Source organism: Nicotiana sylvestris, chromosome 2, assembly GCF_000393655.2.
Source record: "Nicotiana sylvestris chromosome 2, ASM39365v2, whole genome shotgun sequence".
Classification (NCBI taxonomy): Eukaryota; Viridiplantae; Streptophyta; class Magnoliopsida; order Solanales; family Solanaceae; genus Nicotiana; species Nicotiana sylvestris.
In genome coordinates, this window is record NC_091058.1 from 166050469 (window position 1) to 166068264 (window position 17796).

General features: G+C 36.7%; 1 protein-coding gene across 1 annotated transcript; it reads left to right on the forward strand.

The window, feature by feature from the left end:
• Positions 1 to 1931: 1931 nt before the first annotated feature.
• LOC104216634 (glycosyltransferase BC10-like) lies at positions 1932 to 17513 on the forward strand. The gene is made up of 9 exons (XM_070167541.1): positions 1932 to 2399; positions 2920 to 3036; positions 3500 to 3600; positions 9487 to 9558; positions 9824 to 9905; positions 15923 to 16003; positions 16130 to 16180; positions 16369 to 16515; positions 16965 to 17513. The coding sequence occupies exons 1-9, from the start codon at positions 2115 to 2117 to the stop codon at positions 17142 to 17144; spliced, it is 1116 nt and encodes a 371-aa protein (XP_070023642.1). The 5' UTR covers positions 1932 to 2114; the 3' UTR covers positions 17145 to 17513.
• Positions 17514 to 17796: the final 283 nt, after the last annotated feature.

Consider the following 17796-nt stretch of genomic DNA (forward strand, 5'->3'; position numbering starts at 1 on the left):
ATATGTGATATTCGCACCAAATCAAATAAATGTTATAGTTAAACACGTTTAATTAATTTGTACTTTCACGTTAATTTAGCACTTAGTCATAGCAAATTAATATTCCCTCTATTCCAATTTATTTGATAGTTTTTCCGTTTTAGATTGTTCCAAATATAGTGGCATTTTTCTGACTTTAAAATTCTTGTTTTACCTTTAACGCGGTACCTAATTTATATCTTCAATATATATATATATATATATATATATAGAAAGAGAGAGAGCATAAATTCAAAGTCTGTGTTTTTTTCTTCGTGCCTAGTCAAATACCATCACATAACGGATGGAGTATATAATTTAATTTAAATAGAGGGATCTTTATATAAATAGCCGGTTGAATTCATTGTTCATTTTCCCTAGCCTATATATATAAATTATGCACTGATTATATGCAGTTATACATATTTCAATTAGTTTTTTAAAAGGTGTGGGCGTAAAACGAAACATTTTATCTTATGGGGAGGGGTAGGGTGGGGTGGGTTGGGGTGTATGTGTGGGGGAGGAGGGAGGCGTAAGCCCTGAGACACAACGCGAAAACTCCATTAATATTAAATTTTTAATATTTTATAAATTAATAAAATAAATAAATAACTGCATTAAAATTACAACTATTCAAGAAAATTATAAAATTAGTAGGAAGATATTATATCTATTATAAACATGCTAACATTTGCACGAACCTTACAAAAAATATTTTTTTTCAACTTAAAAAGGTAAAAGACGTAAAAATGTATTACACCTATAATATGACTATGATGTCACATAAGTAGAGTTGTAAAATTAATATTTTAGTTCCAAATAATTCAAAGAATAAAAATAAAAATAATATAATGTTATTGTTTAAAAACCTAAAACTACACACAAGTCATAAATATTTATTATACTACAATAGCCAGAATAGAGTATTCAAAATAATATCTGAACTAGAGTGATACCAAAAAAAAAAAATTAAAACAAAAATCTAACTTGAAAATAATAAATTAAAGAATACGCACAAAAAAAAACTTAAAGGAAATTAAGCATAAAGAAGGAAAATACAAACATGGAATAATAAGAATTAGAGAACAAAACTATTTTACTTTATAATTTAGAGACAACGATCTAAATTGTGTTTGTTACTCAGTAAACGACAAAGAGAAAAATTGTGAAATAAGAATAAACAATTAAAAAAAATATTGACTTTTGAGATTTTTAGTTTGAGAATTTAATATGAGTTAACTTTTGGGTATTTAAGTTTTAAAAAAGAATTTATTAAGTATTTTTGGGTTCAAATTTTAAAAATTTCTCGGGGCTTACATCCTAAATGAACACCTAGAACATTGAGGTTTACGCTTACGTGAACGCCCAAAGAGGTGGGGCGTAGGGGCCATGGTACTTACATTCAACCAGTACGCCTCAATGTGTTTTTGGTATTCCTCACCCCAAAGGCTCGCCCATAATCGGAGCGGACCTAGAGCATTGAATATGGGTTTTCGAGAACCCAGTAACTCTTGCGTATATCCTGTTTTTATATTAAGAAATTCACTAAATATTTAATTGTGAACCTACTAACTCTTGCATAGAAATTTGAAATTACGGTAGCTAGGAACCCACAAATTCCAAATCCCGAATCCGTCTCTGGCCCATAAAATACTTTTTAAAATACTGACTATATATTATTTATTCCTCGACTGTTTTTAGTTTAACCTGTTGGCTGGATGACTGTTTGGATTATTTCTTTCGTATATGAGATTATTTTTATCACGATTATTATGTTATACTTTAATGTAAACAGAGGGTGAATAAGGGATAAAACGCGCGCCGTTTAATTCTCCCCCCCCCCCCCTCCTTTTAGGAACTAACAAACGAAACAGAAGCACACTGTAAATCTTGCATTACATCCCTTTTCTTTCTCTCAATGCATGCATATCTCTCTCTTTATTATTGATTCACTCGTTTCAACCACCAACGGCTCAATGTACACACTCCTCTTCCCTTCTAATTCGAACGCATGGCATTAATTGTGTACACACATCTAGAGAGACAAACAAGAAAATGATGATGGGAAATTGAAGAGTGTGTAATTAATTAAAGGCATGAAGAAGAAGGGGTTGATTGTGGGAGCAGGAGTATCGTGGTTTGCGTGGAAGCTGTTGATTGTGGTTTCCCTCACTCTCACCATTGTTCTCTGCATGTTGGCTTTTCTCAGGCTCCAGCGATTCCTTCCTTCACACTCCCAAAATCCTTCTTCTTCAGTTTCTCGTAGATTTCTCCATCCCAATTGGGATTCCATTAGTTTTCGAGGCGATCCCAAAGTTGCTTTTCTCTTTCTAGCCCGCCGTAATTTGCCTCTCGATTTTCTTTGGAAATCTTTCTTCGAGGTGACGTGATTTAATTTCTCTTTTTTATTATTGAAAATTCATCAAGTTGTAACGTGTCCTACATTAGTTGAAGAAATGAATGTTGTCAGCTTACACAATTCTCATCTCATGAGCTAATTTTTGAGATTAAGTTGGGCCTGAGATACAATCGTCAATTATAAATGTTGGACCGCTGGATATGTTTGTGTTCCGAATTCTAATGTCCATCTTACTTTGGAGGTTTAAGGGGAGTATATATTGCTTCATCTAAGTTCTTAGAGTTTCAGTTTTTATGTCATTTTCCTTTTTCTTCACTGCAGATATGCTCTTTTAAAGAATTAGCAAAAATTGATAATTTAAAAAATAGAGGCTTTTCAGCTTCAGATTAGTCTCTATTGTCTATTTGCTTTGCAGTAATAATGGAAATGTGAAGAACTATCAAGTTTTAAGGAAGTTTTATAATACTTGAGAGTATTATGGAGCATTTCTAAATCTATTTAAACTCCTCTCTTACACTTTGATCATTGTTTGATGTTAGCAGAATGCTGACGCTGATAAATTTTCAATATATATACATTCGGAGCCTGGTTTTGTGTTTAACGAGTCTACCACAAGGCCATCTTTCTTTCATGATCGCCAATTGAATAATAGCATCAAGGTAAATAATGTTCTTACTAGTTTGCTGTCACTTTTGAAAGTGAAAGCAGATTTTATCCCTTTCTTATTTGCAACCCAAATTATCTTTAATTTTCTTGAATGAAACAATATGAGTTTTTAATCTATTTGTGTTCCCTTCTTTCACTTCCTTTTGATCTCCCTATTAATTACTTATGACTCTCGAAGATTATCAACCGCTCTACCTAGATATACCTGAATAGTTTAGCTAGGTTACCTTTAAATTGTCAGTGTTTATAACTTAAATCTTTTCCAATGATTTAAGATCCATTAGTCAAGTTCTTTAAGTTATAGTATTCTCTCCCCGACTCATGAGGGACTATTTATGTTTAATGGTTTTAGATTTTCTGCTGATACTTGAGATGTATGTTGCTTACTTCCTTTCTCCTTTTGAATTGCTTTCATTTTGGTATCTTAGCCCGATTGATATTAATTGTGACTTGTAGGTAGCTTGGGGAGAAGCAAGTATGATTGAAGCAGAGAGATTGTTACTTGAAGAAGCTCTTAAGGATCCAGCCAATAGAAGATTTGTTCTATTGTCAGAGAGGTTCAACTTCTAACTCTCAGAAACGTTGCTCTCTTAATTATTTTTGAACTACTTCCCCTTTTCCATCTACCCAATTTACTTAGCCCCTTATCAAAAATGGAAAAGTTTACTACAAATATCTCTTCCGATTATGCCGGTAGACATTTCTTGAACAGCCTACCTAACATTCATTCATTTTTCACTATTACATACTTTAGGTATATCTGTAACTAAGTAGTTTTGATTGCTCATCTCGAACTGTTTACCTATTGAAAGTTTTATTATTTCCTTAGTTTCCACCTTGATTAAATAGGATCATATAAATCCGAATGGATCCATAAGGTTTTGGGTTCCTATTCAAAAGGAATGGTATATGTGTTGAAATGTCAAAAATTTCAACGTCCCACATCGGTGGGTTAGCAAAAGTGGATAGGATTTTTCCTTATAAAAGGAGGCCTAATGTTTAGGATTTAAACACACCTCTCATTTGCCTTCTCATCTGTTTAAGGCATTTGTATCTTCTCTCTTTAGTATTATTTCACTTGTATTTTTGGAGTGGAATAAAATATTGGTTGTGTCCGAGGAGTAGGCAAAATTAGCCGAACCTCGTAAATTCTGGTGTTCCCTTTATTGTTGCTTTATTGTCTTATTTATTATTTGGTGGCTGTCATAATTTTTGGTATAGTAGTTGTGACTTATTCACACTATATACATTTGGCTTCCGCAACAATTGGTATCAGAGCCAAGGTACTGTCTAAGTATGCTCTGTGGTTGCAGCATAGTCTGATCTTCCACATCAGAAAAGATTTATCTTGGTAACTGAGTCAAGGTTCTGTCTGAGTATGCTCTGTGGTTGCAGCTTAGTCTGATCTTCCACACCAAAAAGGAAATAATCTTGATTTGTGTCGTCGGCTATTAAATAATATTTTGTCAAAATGGGAGACAATAAACAAGAAGAATCTACATCAACTGTCAACAATACGTCATCATTGGCATCTTCGCTTATGACAAGAATTGTGTCAAATGCGAAATTTGCGGTAGAAATTTTTGACAGGTCCGGGCATTTTGGGATGTGGCAAGGCGAGGTTCTAGATGTCCTTTTTCAACAAGGGCTAGATCTTGCCATTGAAGAAAAAAGACCAGATGTTATTGGAGAAGAAGATTGGAGAATTATCAACCGTGTTGCTTGCGGTACCATTCGATCCTACCTTGCTAGAGAGCAGAAATATCCATACACAAAGGAAACTTCTGCAAGTAAATTATGGAAAGCACTGGAGGATAAATTTTTGAAGAAAAACAGTCAAAATAAATTGTACATGAAGAAGAGACTGTTTCACTTCACCTATGTTCCTGGTACCACGATGAATGAACATATCACCAGTTTCAATAAGTTGGTCACAGATTTGCAAAATATGGATACAACTTATGATGATGGTGACTTGGCCTTGATGTTGTTGGCGTCACTTCCTGATGAGTACGAGCACCTTGAAACTACTCTACTCCATGGAAATGACGAAGTTTCTCTCAGAGAAGTTTGTTCGGCTTTGTACAGCTATGAACAAAGAAAGCGAGAAAAACAGAAGGGCGGAGAAGGAGAAGCACTATTTGTGAGGGGTCGTCCTCAAAATCAAACGAGGACAAAGAAGGGAAGATCCAAGTCAAGATCCAGACCCAGCAAAGATGAATGTGCCTTTTGTCGAGAAAAAGGGCACTGGAAGAAAGACTGTCCGAAGTTGAAGAATAAGGCCAAACATAACAATGGAAAGGCCATTATGGATTCAAATGTAGCTGATTGTGATGATTCAGACTTCTCATTAGTTACAACAGAGTCATCAACATCATCAGACATATGGTTGATGGACTCGGCTTGTAGCTATCATATGTGTCCCAACAGGGACTGGTTCGTGGAATTTCAAGAAGGAGAATATGGAGTCATCCACACAGCGGATAACAGCCCTCTTACCTCATATGGCATTGGTTCAATACGATTAAGGAACCATGATGGAATGATCAGAACATTGATAGATGTTCGATATGTACCGGATTTGAAGAAGAATCTCATCTCTGTGGGAGCCCTAGAATCAAAAGGGTTCAAAATCATTGCAGAAAATGGAGTGATGAGAGTATGCTCCGGTGCACTAGTGGTAATGAAGGCCAATCGGAAGAACAATAACATGTACCGTTATCACGGTAGTACAGTTATTGGGACATCGATAGTAACATCTAGTGACGAAAAAGAGGCAGAAACAACCAAGCTATGACACATGCGCTTGGGACATGCTGGAGGAAAATCCTTGAAAACTCTATCAGATCAAGGATTGTTAAAAGGAGTCAAGGCTTGCAACTTGGAGTTTTGTGAGCATTGTGTTAAAGGGAAACAGACAAGGGTTAAATTTGGTACAGCGATCCATAATACTAAAGGCATTTTGGATTATGTACACTCTGATGTTTGGGGTCCTTCCAAAACACCTTCATTGGGTGGGAAGCACTATTTTGTAACCTTTGTTGATGATTTTTCCCGAAGAGTATGGGTGTATACAATGAAGAGCAAAGATGAAGTGTTGGGAATTTTTCTCAAATGGAAGACGATGGTGGAGAATCAAACAGGCAAGAGGATCAAGTGTATTCGCACAGACAATGGAGGTGAATACAAAAATGATCATTTCAATAAGGTCTGTGAAAATGATGGCATCGTCCGACACTTCACTGTTAGACATACACCACAACAGAATGGAGTGGCAGAACGTATGAACCGGACCTTGCTGGAGAAGGTACGGTGTATGTTGTCCAATGCTGGCTTGGGCAAAGAATTTTGGGCTGAGGCAATTACATATGCATGTCACCTCATTAATCGTCTACCATCTGCTGCTATTGATGGCAAGACACCATTTGAAAAATGGTATGGAAAGCCTGCTGTAGATTATGACTCTTTGCACGTGTTTGGCTCAACTGCATATTATCATGTGACAGAGTCAAAATTGGATCCAAGGGCAAAGAAGGCTATTTTTATGGGAATTACTTCTGGAGTCAAAGGATATCGCTTATGGTGTCCTATGACAAAGAAAGTAATATTCAGCAGGGATGTTACCTTTGATGAATCTGCTATGGTAAATAAGGTAACAGAAGATACCAAACAAAATGAAGGTGCTTCTAAGCAGGTGGAGTTTGAGGGAAAATTTATTTTTCCTACACAAGAAGCAGAGGAGGAAACAAATGAAGATTACCCTCTGGAAGGAGAGCCAGTAGAGGAGATTCCAACTCAGGAACCTCAACAACAACTTGAATCAATAGCAACCAGCAGGCCAAAAAGAACAATAACGAAACCTGTTCGTCTCATAGAGACGGTTGCTTGTGCAACCTCAATTGTAGCTGATGATGTTCCTACTACTTATAAAGACGCTGTCCAAAGTTCAGAAGAAGATAAGTGGAGGATTGCCATGAATGATGAAATACAGTCCCTTCATCAGAATCATACATGGAGATTGGCCAATCTCCCGAAGGGAAAGAAAGCAATTGGGTGCAAATGGGTATTTGCAAAGAAAGAAGGATTTCCTAACCAATTAGATGTTCGCTACAAAGCAAGATTGGTGGCCAAAGGATATGCTCAAAAGGAGGGAATTGATTACAATGAAGTGTTTTCTCCAGTTGTAAAACATTCCTCCATTAGAATTATGTTGGCTTTGGTAGCACAATTGGATTTGGAACTAGTTCAGATGGATGTAAAAACTGCATTTTTACATGGAAACTTGGAGGAGGAAATCTACATGACTCAGCCAGAAGGATTCAAAGTTGCTGGAAAAGAAAATATGGTGTGCAAACTTGAAAAATCGTTGTACGGATTGAAACAATCTTCTAGACAATGGTACAAGCGATTTGACGAGTTTATGTTGCGGCAAGGGTACAAGAGAAGCAAATACGATCATTGTGTGTATTTGCGCAAGCTTAAAGATGGTTCCTTTGTATATCTTCTCCTATATGTTGATGATATGTTGATAGCTTCCAAGAATTCGGAAGAAATTGATAAGTTGAAGATTCAACTGAAGAAGGAGTTCGAGATGAAGGATTTGGGTGAGGCAAAGAAAATTCTTGGCATGGAGATAATTAGAGATAGACGTTCAAAGAAACTCTGTTTATCTCAAAAGGAATATTTGAAGAGAGTACTTCAACGTTTTGGCATAGATGACAAGACTAAGCCAGTTAGTACTCCACTTGCTTCCCATTTTAAGCTAAGTACTACTATGTCGCCAATGGATGAAGCTGAACGAGAGTATATGTCAAAGGTACCATACGCAAATGTTGTTGGTAGCTTGATGTATGCAATGGTTTGCACAAGGCCTGACATTTCACAAGCTGTTGGAGTTATTAGCAGATATATGCACAATCCAGGGAAGGAGCATTGGCAAGCTGTGAAGTGGATTCTACGGTATATTCATAATACTGTAGATGTCGGGTTAGTTTTTGAGCAGGAAGACAATCAGTCTGTAGTTGGATATTGTGACTCAGATTTTGCGGGTGATCTGGACAAACGAAGATCAACTACTGGTTATGTGTTTACTTTTGCAAAGGCACCAGTTAGTTGGAAGTCTACTTTGCAGTCAACAGTTGCTTTGTCTACAACAGAGGTAGAGTACATGGCTATTACAGAGGCTGTGAAAGAGGCAATTTGGCTTCAAGGATTGCTAAAGGAGCTTGGTGTTGAACAAAAAGGTATCACAATTTTTTGTGATAGTCAAAGTGCTATTCAATTAGCGAAGAACCAAGTTTATCATGCAAGGACGAAGCACATTGATGTTCGGTATCATTTCGTACGAGAAATCATAGAAGAAGGTGGAGTCACGGTGAAGAAAATTCATACTACGGAGAATCCTGCTGATATGCTGACAAAGGTGGTGACTGCGGTCAAGTTTCAACATTGTTTGGATTTGATCAACATTGTTGAACACTGAAGATTGAAGATGAAGACACAACCAAAATTTGTTATAGAGAGAAAATTGAAGACGTGGAATTTTTGCCAAGGTGGAGATTTGTTGAAATGTCAAAAATTTCAACGTCCCACATCGGTGGGTTAGCAAAAGTGGATAGGATTTTTCCCTATAAAAGTAGGCCTAATGTTTAGGATTTAAACACACCTCTCATTTGCCTTCTCATCTGTTTAAGGCATTTGTATCTTCTCTCTTTAGTATTATTTCACTTGTATTTTTGGAGTGGAATAAAATATTGGTTGTGTCCGAGGAGTAGGCAAAATTAGCCGAACCTCGTAAATTCTGGTGTTCTCTTTATTGTTGCTTTATTGTCTTATTTATTATTTGGTGGCTGTCATAATTTTTGGTATAGTAGTTGTGACTTATTCACACTATATACATTTGGCTTCCGCAACAATTGGTATCAGAGCCAAGATACTGAAGGAATGGTTAATCCCTATCGAGTATGCTGAACAGACATGATGTGATATCATAGTTTCGTTTGCTAAAAAGGAAATATATTATTGATAGGATAGGTAGATGAAACACTGTAATTCTTGGGAAAAATTAACGAGGATGAGAGACAACTAGGACATGACAATGAAAAAGTTTCTGAGACAAACAATTTTTTAGAATCGGTCAAGATTGATAATACTAGATTGGTAAAGGGCGAGCTAGATCTTTGATATTTTGAATTGCACATTCATTATTTTTTCATGCATATGGCATTCCCGTAAAAGCTCGCAGATTCTCAATATAAAGTGCCACTTGTAAGTTGGTGTCTTCCAACATATATAATATTTCACTCATGGATCCCTTGAGGCCATCTATTTAATTGGACCTGTTTAGTTCTTTCCATCAATGTATTTTTCTTCAGTTTATTTCATTATATCTCTTTGACCTTGGTGTTAGATATTTATGTAACCACGTACTTCTCAATTTGCAGCTGCATCCCATTGTACAACTTTAGCTATATATACAACTATTTGAGGGCTTCTCCTAGGAGTTTTGTGGACAGGTAAACTGGATATAACTTGTATGATGAACTCCGCAGTTGATTGATTTGGAGGAACTAAAAGGAAATAAGAGCTAAAAGAAACTACATTGTAGCTTTGAGAAGAATATACTATCTTGTGTTTCCTCTTCTTTTTTTCCGTTTCCTTTATGTTCTAACCAACAGACCCTCAAGTGGATTCTGGGTTAGAGAATCTGTTTAGGATTGATTAAAATATTTCAGTATTTATGTATTCAGTGAATAATATATTTTGGTATGTCTCTTCCAGCTTTCTTGATAAAAAGGAGCGCCGCTACAACCCAAACATGTCACCATATATACCTATGAGCAAATGGAGGAAAGGATCACAGGTAGTTGCTTGGTCTTTGGTTACATGTCTAGTGACATAGAAGTGTTTGCCACCTGTCTACTTCGCTGCATTAAAGGAGTAGATATTTTTGGTGTCTTTTTTTGTAAAGCATGCCGAGCAATAATCTAGGTAGAGCGTCAAGTATTGAGGTTAAAATGAGCCTAGCTGCACCTACCTCTTAGTTAGCTAGAGCACAAGGCGATGGATTCAGATCCTTGAAATTTGATTATCAAAGAGCATAAAAAGAAACTCAACTCTGCAACCCAAAAATATTCTAATGGTATCAGCTCTACTGTCTTAAAATATGGATCTACTAATGTTGAAAGATATTAAAGCAATCTGCTGAAAGTGACACTTCTCCAGGTTCCCCTGTGATATGTCTAGATGTTATATCAGTTTCAGCAAACTGATTATAGATTCAGTTTGTAATATATGCGCCACAACTCAGCAACCAACATATAGGAAGAAGTAATACAAAAAGCGACAAGTAAAGCTCAAGCTATAGCCAGCTTGGTTCTGGTTGCCTTTGTGAGCTTTTCTGAGTTGATAACAGATTTAGTCAGCCAAAATAAATTGGTATACAAAATAAAATTGGCCTTCTGGTTAAATCTAGGCTTGTTTTTTTCTAACTTTAACTCTCATTATGAATGTCCGTCATTCTTAAGCACAACTAATTTTGAATAGCAATTTGTTGTCAACTCAAGAAATATTCTTTTCTTTATGTGAATGATGTAAGTGTATTTCACTTCATACTGCAAAAGATAGATTATACCTAGAATATGTATACAAAGCTAGAGACATAATTTCAAGAGTGTATCCCTAAGATCATGGCTTTTACCCACAATCTTTGACTATATCATGAGACACAATCTAACATACAATCTAATATTGAAATACTCTCTCACAAATCTAAGTCTTAACACTCTCCCTCAAGCTGGAGCGTACATGTCATATGCTCCAAGCTTGCTACAAATGTATTCAATTCGAGCCCCCCTAAGGGACTTAGTAAGGACATCTGCCAATTGATCATTTGAACCGACAAAGCTAGTGGCAATGCATCCGGATTCGATCTTCTGCCTAATAAAATGACAATCCGCCTCTATATGTTTTGTTCTTTCATGAAAAACTGGATTAGAGGCAATATGAAGGGCAGCCTGATTGTCTCATATAAGCTCCGTCTGTTTGAACTCAACACATTTTAACTCTTGGAGGAGTTGTTTCAACCAAATAAGCTCGCATGTAGCAAGGGTCATAGCTCGATATTCTGCTTCTACACTATATCTGACAACAACATATTGCTTTTTGCTTTTCCAAGAGATTAGATTTCCCCCAATCATGATACAGTACCCAGAAGTAGAGCGTCTATCTGACAGAGAACCTGCCCAATCAGCATCAGAATATCCAACAATGTCCGTGTGACCTTTGTCTTCATATAATAGTCCTTGCCCCAGAGCTTTTTGATGTATCTTAGGATGCGAATTACTGCGTCCCAATGATCTTTACACGGAGCTTCGAGAAACTGACTAACCACACTTACTGCAAATGAAATATCAGGTCGTGTTGTAGTAAGATAATTCAGTTTATCGACCAGCCTTCGATATCTGCTAGGATCATTTAATGGCTCCCCCTGTCCAGGGACGAGTTTGACATTTGGATCCATAGGAGCGTTAGTAGGTTTGCAGTTTAACACGCATGTTTCCTCTAGTATATCCAAAGCATATTTTCTTTGTGAGATAGCAATACCGGTCTTGGATTGTGCTACCTCGATTCCCAAGAAATACTTTAACTTCCCCAAGTCCTTGGTTTGAAAGTGACTGAATAGATGCTGCTTTAGTTGAGATATTCCTTTTTGATCATTTCCAGTTATGACAATGTTATCAACATAAACGACCAGATAAATATTATTTTCTGGACCACTATGTCGATAGAAAACGGAGTGATCTGCTTCACTTCGAGACATCCCAAATTGTTGGACAACAGAACTAAATTTGCCAAACCATGCTCTCGAAGATTGCTTAAGGCCATATAGTGAACGTTTCAGACGGCATACTAAGTTTGACTCCCCCTAAGCAACAAACCCAGGAGGTTGCTCCATATAAACTTCCTCAGCAAACTCACCATGTAAGAAGGCATTCTTTATATCTAGTTGATGAAGCGGCCAACAACGCCTTTCTGCTAAGGAGATAAACGGTCGGACAGATGCAATTTTGGCAACGGGAGAGAATGTGTCACCATAATCAAGGTCATAAATCTGGGTGTATCCTTTAACAACAAGGAGAGCTTTTAGCTGATGAATTGTTCCATCTGAACCTACCTTTATTGTATAGATCCACCGGCATCCAACAGTAGATTTCCTTTCGGTAACTGGACCAATTCCCAAGTGTTATTAGTCTCTAGAGCAGTCATTTCTTCGATCATAGCACCTTTCCACCCTGAATGTTCCAATGCTTCACCAACAGTCTTTGGTATAGGTACATGAGAGAAGGCAGATACAAAGGTATAATATAATGGGGACAATCGATGATAACTTAAGCAGTTAAATCGTACTTGTTTCTGAGTAGTGCATATACCTTTGCGTATGGCGATTGGTGGAGTTACTGCATCTGATGAAGGCATGATTGGAGCAGGTGACTTAGTAGGAGCAAGAGATGAGTCATCGGGAGCTTCCAATGTATCCGGATCAGGTGTAGTGCTATAATTAGTATTAGCTAGAGGACGGGCACGTCTGGAGTATACTTGGAGAAGAGGAGGAGAGCCTTGAGGTCTGTCTGGAAGACTAACCTACGGTATAGGAAATGTAGGCACTGGCAAAACTTGAGGCATCAAATTTCTGTTTGTAGTGTTTAGTGAAAAATAGGGAGATGTCTCAAAGAATGTTACATACGCAGAGATCAAATATTTATATGCTTTTGGATCATAGCATTTATAACCTTTCTGGTAACGAGAGTATCCAAGAAAGACACACTTAATTGACTTTGGTTGGAGTTTGTCATTTCGAGGACTGTGATCATGAACAAAGCAAGTACATCCAAACACTCTCAAAGGTAGATGATAGGGATTTTGACCTGGAAAGAGAATTGAGTGTGGATTTTGATGTTGCAACACAGAAGAAGGCATCCTATTGATCAGATAGCAAGCAGTGAGAACATCATCTCCCCAAAAACGAAGAGGAACGTGATGGTGTACAAGTAAGGTACGATCAGTTTCAATGAGATGCCAATTTTTTACGTTCGGCGACTCCATTTTGTTGAGGAGTATATGCACAAGAGGTCTGATGAGTGATTCCTTGAGATGACATGAAACTAGTGAAGGGGGATGATAAATACTCTTTCGCATTGTCACTACGTAATACCTTTACTGAAACACCAAATTGATTATTTACCTCAACGCAAAAGTTTTGAAAAATAGAAAACAATTCAGAACGATTTTTCATTAAAAATACCCATGTGCAACGGGAGAAGTCATCAATAAAGGTAACAAAATACTGAAATCCTAAACTTGAAACAACACGACTAGGACCCCAAACGTCTGAGTGAACAATGTCAAACATAGATGATGCCCTATTATTGACTCTTTTAGGAAACGAAATGCGGGTGTGTTTCCCAAGCTGACAAGATTCACATTCAAAATAAGACAATGTGGAAAGACTAGGAATTAATTTCTGAAGCTTTGCAAGACTCGGGTGACCTAAACGGCTGTGGAGTAGATCAGCTGACGCAACGGAAGTGAATGCAACTGGTGGTTGTGATCTGGACATATGATATAGTCCCTGTGACTCATATCCTGTTCCAATCGTCTTCCCTTTTCTCCAGTGCTGCACAACAACAGAGTTAGCAAAAAAAGTGACAGAACAATTAAGACTTTTGATTAATTTACTAATGGAAATCAAATTGAATGGGCATTATGGAGCAAATAAAACTGAGTTTATAGAGATAGAGGGAAGAAGTTGCACTTTTCCTATTCCTTTTACTGCAGTTCGCAAGCCATTAGCAAAGGTAACCGCAGAGAGGTTTGAAGAAGGAATAAGGTTTGAAAAAAGATTCTGATTACCGAAGATATGGTCAGATACACCCGAGTCTAGTATCCACGAGCAATTGGGTGAAGACCTGCTCAGACAAGCAAAGGAATTACCAGTTTTTGAGGTGCCAGATGAGAGTGATTATTGTTTAGCCGCTTGATACCGCAAGTAATCACTATAATCCACTGCAGATAAAGTAATAAAATCAGCATGTTGATCATCTGTTTCACCACCATTTTGAACCATGTGGGTTGTACTGCGATTGTTTGTACGTGATGGTCGACCATGCAGTTTCCAACAAGTTTGTCGAATATGGCCTGGCTTGTTGTAGTAATTGCAGTAGGGTCTGGTGCTTTTACCTTTTCCTCTTTAAGAGACATTTTGTTTTTGTGGATTTTCATTTTGCACAACTAATACAGATGTCACCACTTTATTAGTATCAAGTGTTTTTGTTCCAATACGCAATAGTCGAGCTGAAACCTCAACTAATGAAGGAACTACAGAGCTTGCCAAGATTTGATCCTTTACAGGGCTGAGATCAGATCGAATTCCTTTCAATGCCAAAACCATAAAAAACTTATCTCTTTGTTGCTCCTGGGTGGTGACTCTTGCAGTAAGTGGCATGAGTGAGTCAAATTGATCTTTCAAGGTATCTATTTATCCTAAATAACTCGTCATATCTTGATTGTTCTGCTGAAGTTGGACTAAATCTGAAACTACTTTGTATATTCGTTGTATATCGTTCGTATACAAAGCTTTAGCTTTAGTCCAAACTTTATAACAAGTTTTACAAGATTGAAACAAGTTGAGTAATTTAGGATCCAAAGAGTTCCATAAAAGATTACACAATTGTGCATCAATTCGGGTCCACTTAGTCTTTTCACTAGTGCCAATTTCACTAGCATTTTTGACTAAGTGATCCTCATATCCCTGTCCCTTGAACCACATCTCAACTGAAGAAGACCATGGTGAGTAATTATTACTACCTTGTAATTTAACAGTATTAATAGTGGAAGGATTCGAAATTGAAGAGAAAAATGGTCTGACTTCTTCTGTTGTGGATGACTCACCTATCATTGTGATATTAAATTTCAAGAAGGTAAGGGTACAAAATAATATGGAAAGAGGACAAAAGCAAGATCACTGCATAATAAAATAGAAGACTTTGTTGGACAAGAAAGCTTGTAAGAATGGCCCCCACATGTAAAGACAAAGTAATAAAGTATGACTTGAAATTAAGAAAGCTTTACTTTTGAAAAAGCTTTTCAAAACCAAAGTTTTACTCTTCTGCAACGAAAAATCCCCTCTATCTAATAGAATAGTTTTCTTTTCCTCTCACCAAAATCACAAGATCTGGCCGGGAAAGGAGCTTATTCATAGAGTCGGGTCAAAGGGTAACAAGATCTGACCGTAAACTACTTCGGAGATTTTAGAGAATGTGATGGGTAAGACCGGAATAAATGGTCGACCCTCACGTATCTGAAATAAAAGTCAGAGATGGCCGGAAAAATCCGCCGAAGAAGTGGATGCCGGAAAAAGCAACCGGAAAAGGTGGTCGGAAAAATCTACCGAAGTAGTGACTGCCGGAAAAAGCAATCGGAAAAAGTATTTGAGTCTCTACCGAGATCGTAGAGGCTCTGATACCATGTGAACGATGTAAGTGTATTTCACTTAATACTGCAAAAGATAGATTACACCTAGAATATATATACACAAAGCTAGAGACATAATTTCAAGAGTGTATCCCTAAGATCATGGCTTTTACCCACAATTTTTGACTATACCATCAGACACAATCTAAAATGCAATCTAATATTGAAATACTCTCTGACAAAATCTAAGCCTTAACACTTTAAAAAGTAGGCTTCAGCTTTATTCATAGATCACAGTCAGATTGTTTTATAAAATACTAATCTCTCATTCTTTCTGCTCCTTCTGCTATTAAATCAATAGAATAGGTTTCCTACTTCTATAAGTTTTAACTTGACATTTTAATCCAGTGGATCACTTTAATCAGGAGGCATGCAGAAGTCATTGCGGACGATGATGTTGTCTTTCCGGTTTTCAAGATGTTCTGCAAGGTGTGTGCATCATGCTGCTCTTTCCCTTCCTCAATTTCAACTCTGGATTTAAAAATTTCAATTCATCAACTTCTAACCTTTCATTTTCAAGCCATATTTAGTCTAAACTTGTAGTATATCATGCAGCAAAGTCACAACTGCATTCCAGATGAACATTACGTGCAGACATTATTGGCAGTAAGTAATTAACCAATTATTTACCTAAGGTGCTTTTCTGTTTTCAGTCTTCTTGTATTTTTTTTCTGTTTCATGGAAGAAGTCAAAACTGTGATGCTCTTAAGCAACTTCCTTCTGTGTTGTTCTATGAGAATCATCATGTATTCAATCTGGTATTACATGTACTGGTTTTTCATTTTTGCGAATAGATGCATGACATTGAAGGAGAACTGGAACGTAGAACGATAACCTATACAGAGTGGAATCAATCTGCGACAAACATGGACAAAAGTAGTTGGCATCCTGTGACATTTAGCTATGCAGATGCAGGGGCTGAACAGATCAAGAGAATAAAGGTAATTTCACAGGCGCATATATAATATTCTATCATCTCCTACTTGGGCATTTGGCTGCATTCATCTCTTTTATGTTTGGAGTTTAACTTCTATATACTGGAAGTGTCAAAAGAATTTTTAAACTATGCGATCACCTAAAGATATCTACAGGTAACCAGTCCATAATAAGTGGGATTACTTAATAACCTAGAAAATAAGGTTGGTAACTAGCTAACAACTAGTTAACGTACTCTAGTAGTCTAAAAATTCTTTAGATTGTCAGTGCAGATAATTAAGTTAAATCGGAATGTTTTTATGCGGTCTTAGTTCTTAATTCTCTATGTTGATTCGCTTGGTTGACTTTTCTGGTCGTTTCTCTTGGATTTCTAGCTGGTTATATTCCTCTAGTTAGTTATGCATCAAATCATTTGGCCTTCACAACTGATTGATTTATGTATGAATTCTGACAGGATATTGACAATGTTTACTATGAAACTGAGTACAGAACGGAGTGGTGCCATAATAATTCCACACAGGTTCCCTGTTTTTTGTTTGCAAGGAAATTCTCAAGAGGAGCAGCAATGCGTCTGTTGAGTGAAGGAGTAATTTATCAGTTTGATGCCTCTGCTATAATGGACCCAACGCCATGATTTTGCTTTGTATTATAGGCCAGTAGACCTTGAGATCTTAATACATAAGGGTGATCAATACTAGAAAGAGAAAAAAGTTTTGATAGTATTACTGTTCAGTACTTCAGCCTTTTAGAATTTGGAAACATAAAGTGGAAGTTGTTCCTTGGTTTGGTTCATGTAAAGGCTTCCTGTTGTAGAAAGTTACTTTATACTGATGTATGATTCAAGTTGCCTAAAATTGAAAGGTTTTTCTTTGGTTAGTGTGTACTTTATGAGCTAAAGATATACACTATTTTTGGGGTTCGTACGAGTTTAAATATATGCAGGAATAGTGCAGAAAGTTTATACATAATCGTCGAATTTTTATCAGTCATAGCATATTACTTAACTATTCTATTTTGTAGGTCATTATATCAAGTTATATTCTGTAGGTTATTATATCAAGTTATTTGTTGTTGTAGGTTAACTTAATGTAATAGTATAAAAATTATTTATGATGTCAATGTACATAATCCCGATAATGTAAATACCTCTCTACACCCAACATCCCTTCCTCCTCAAAATTTTCATAAATATCAAGATAGCCCCCCTTAAGCGGAGAGATTTCACCAATTATATAGCCATCAAAGCCTTTTTTTTCTTCCATTTTAGAATTAGAAAGAGATGAGGT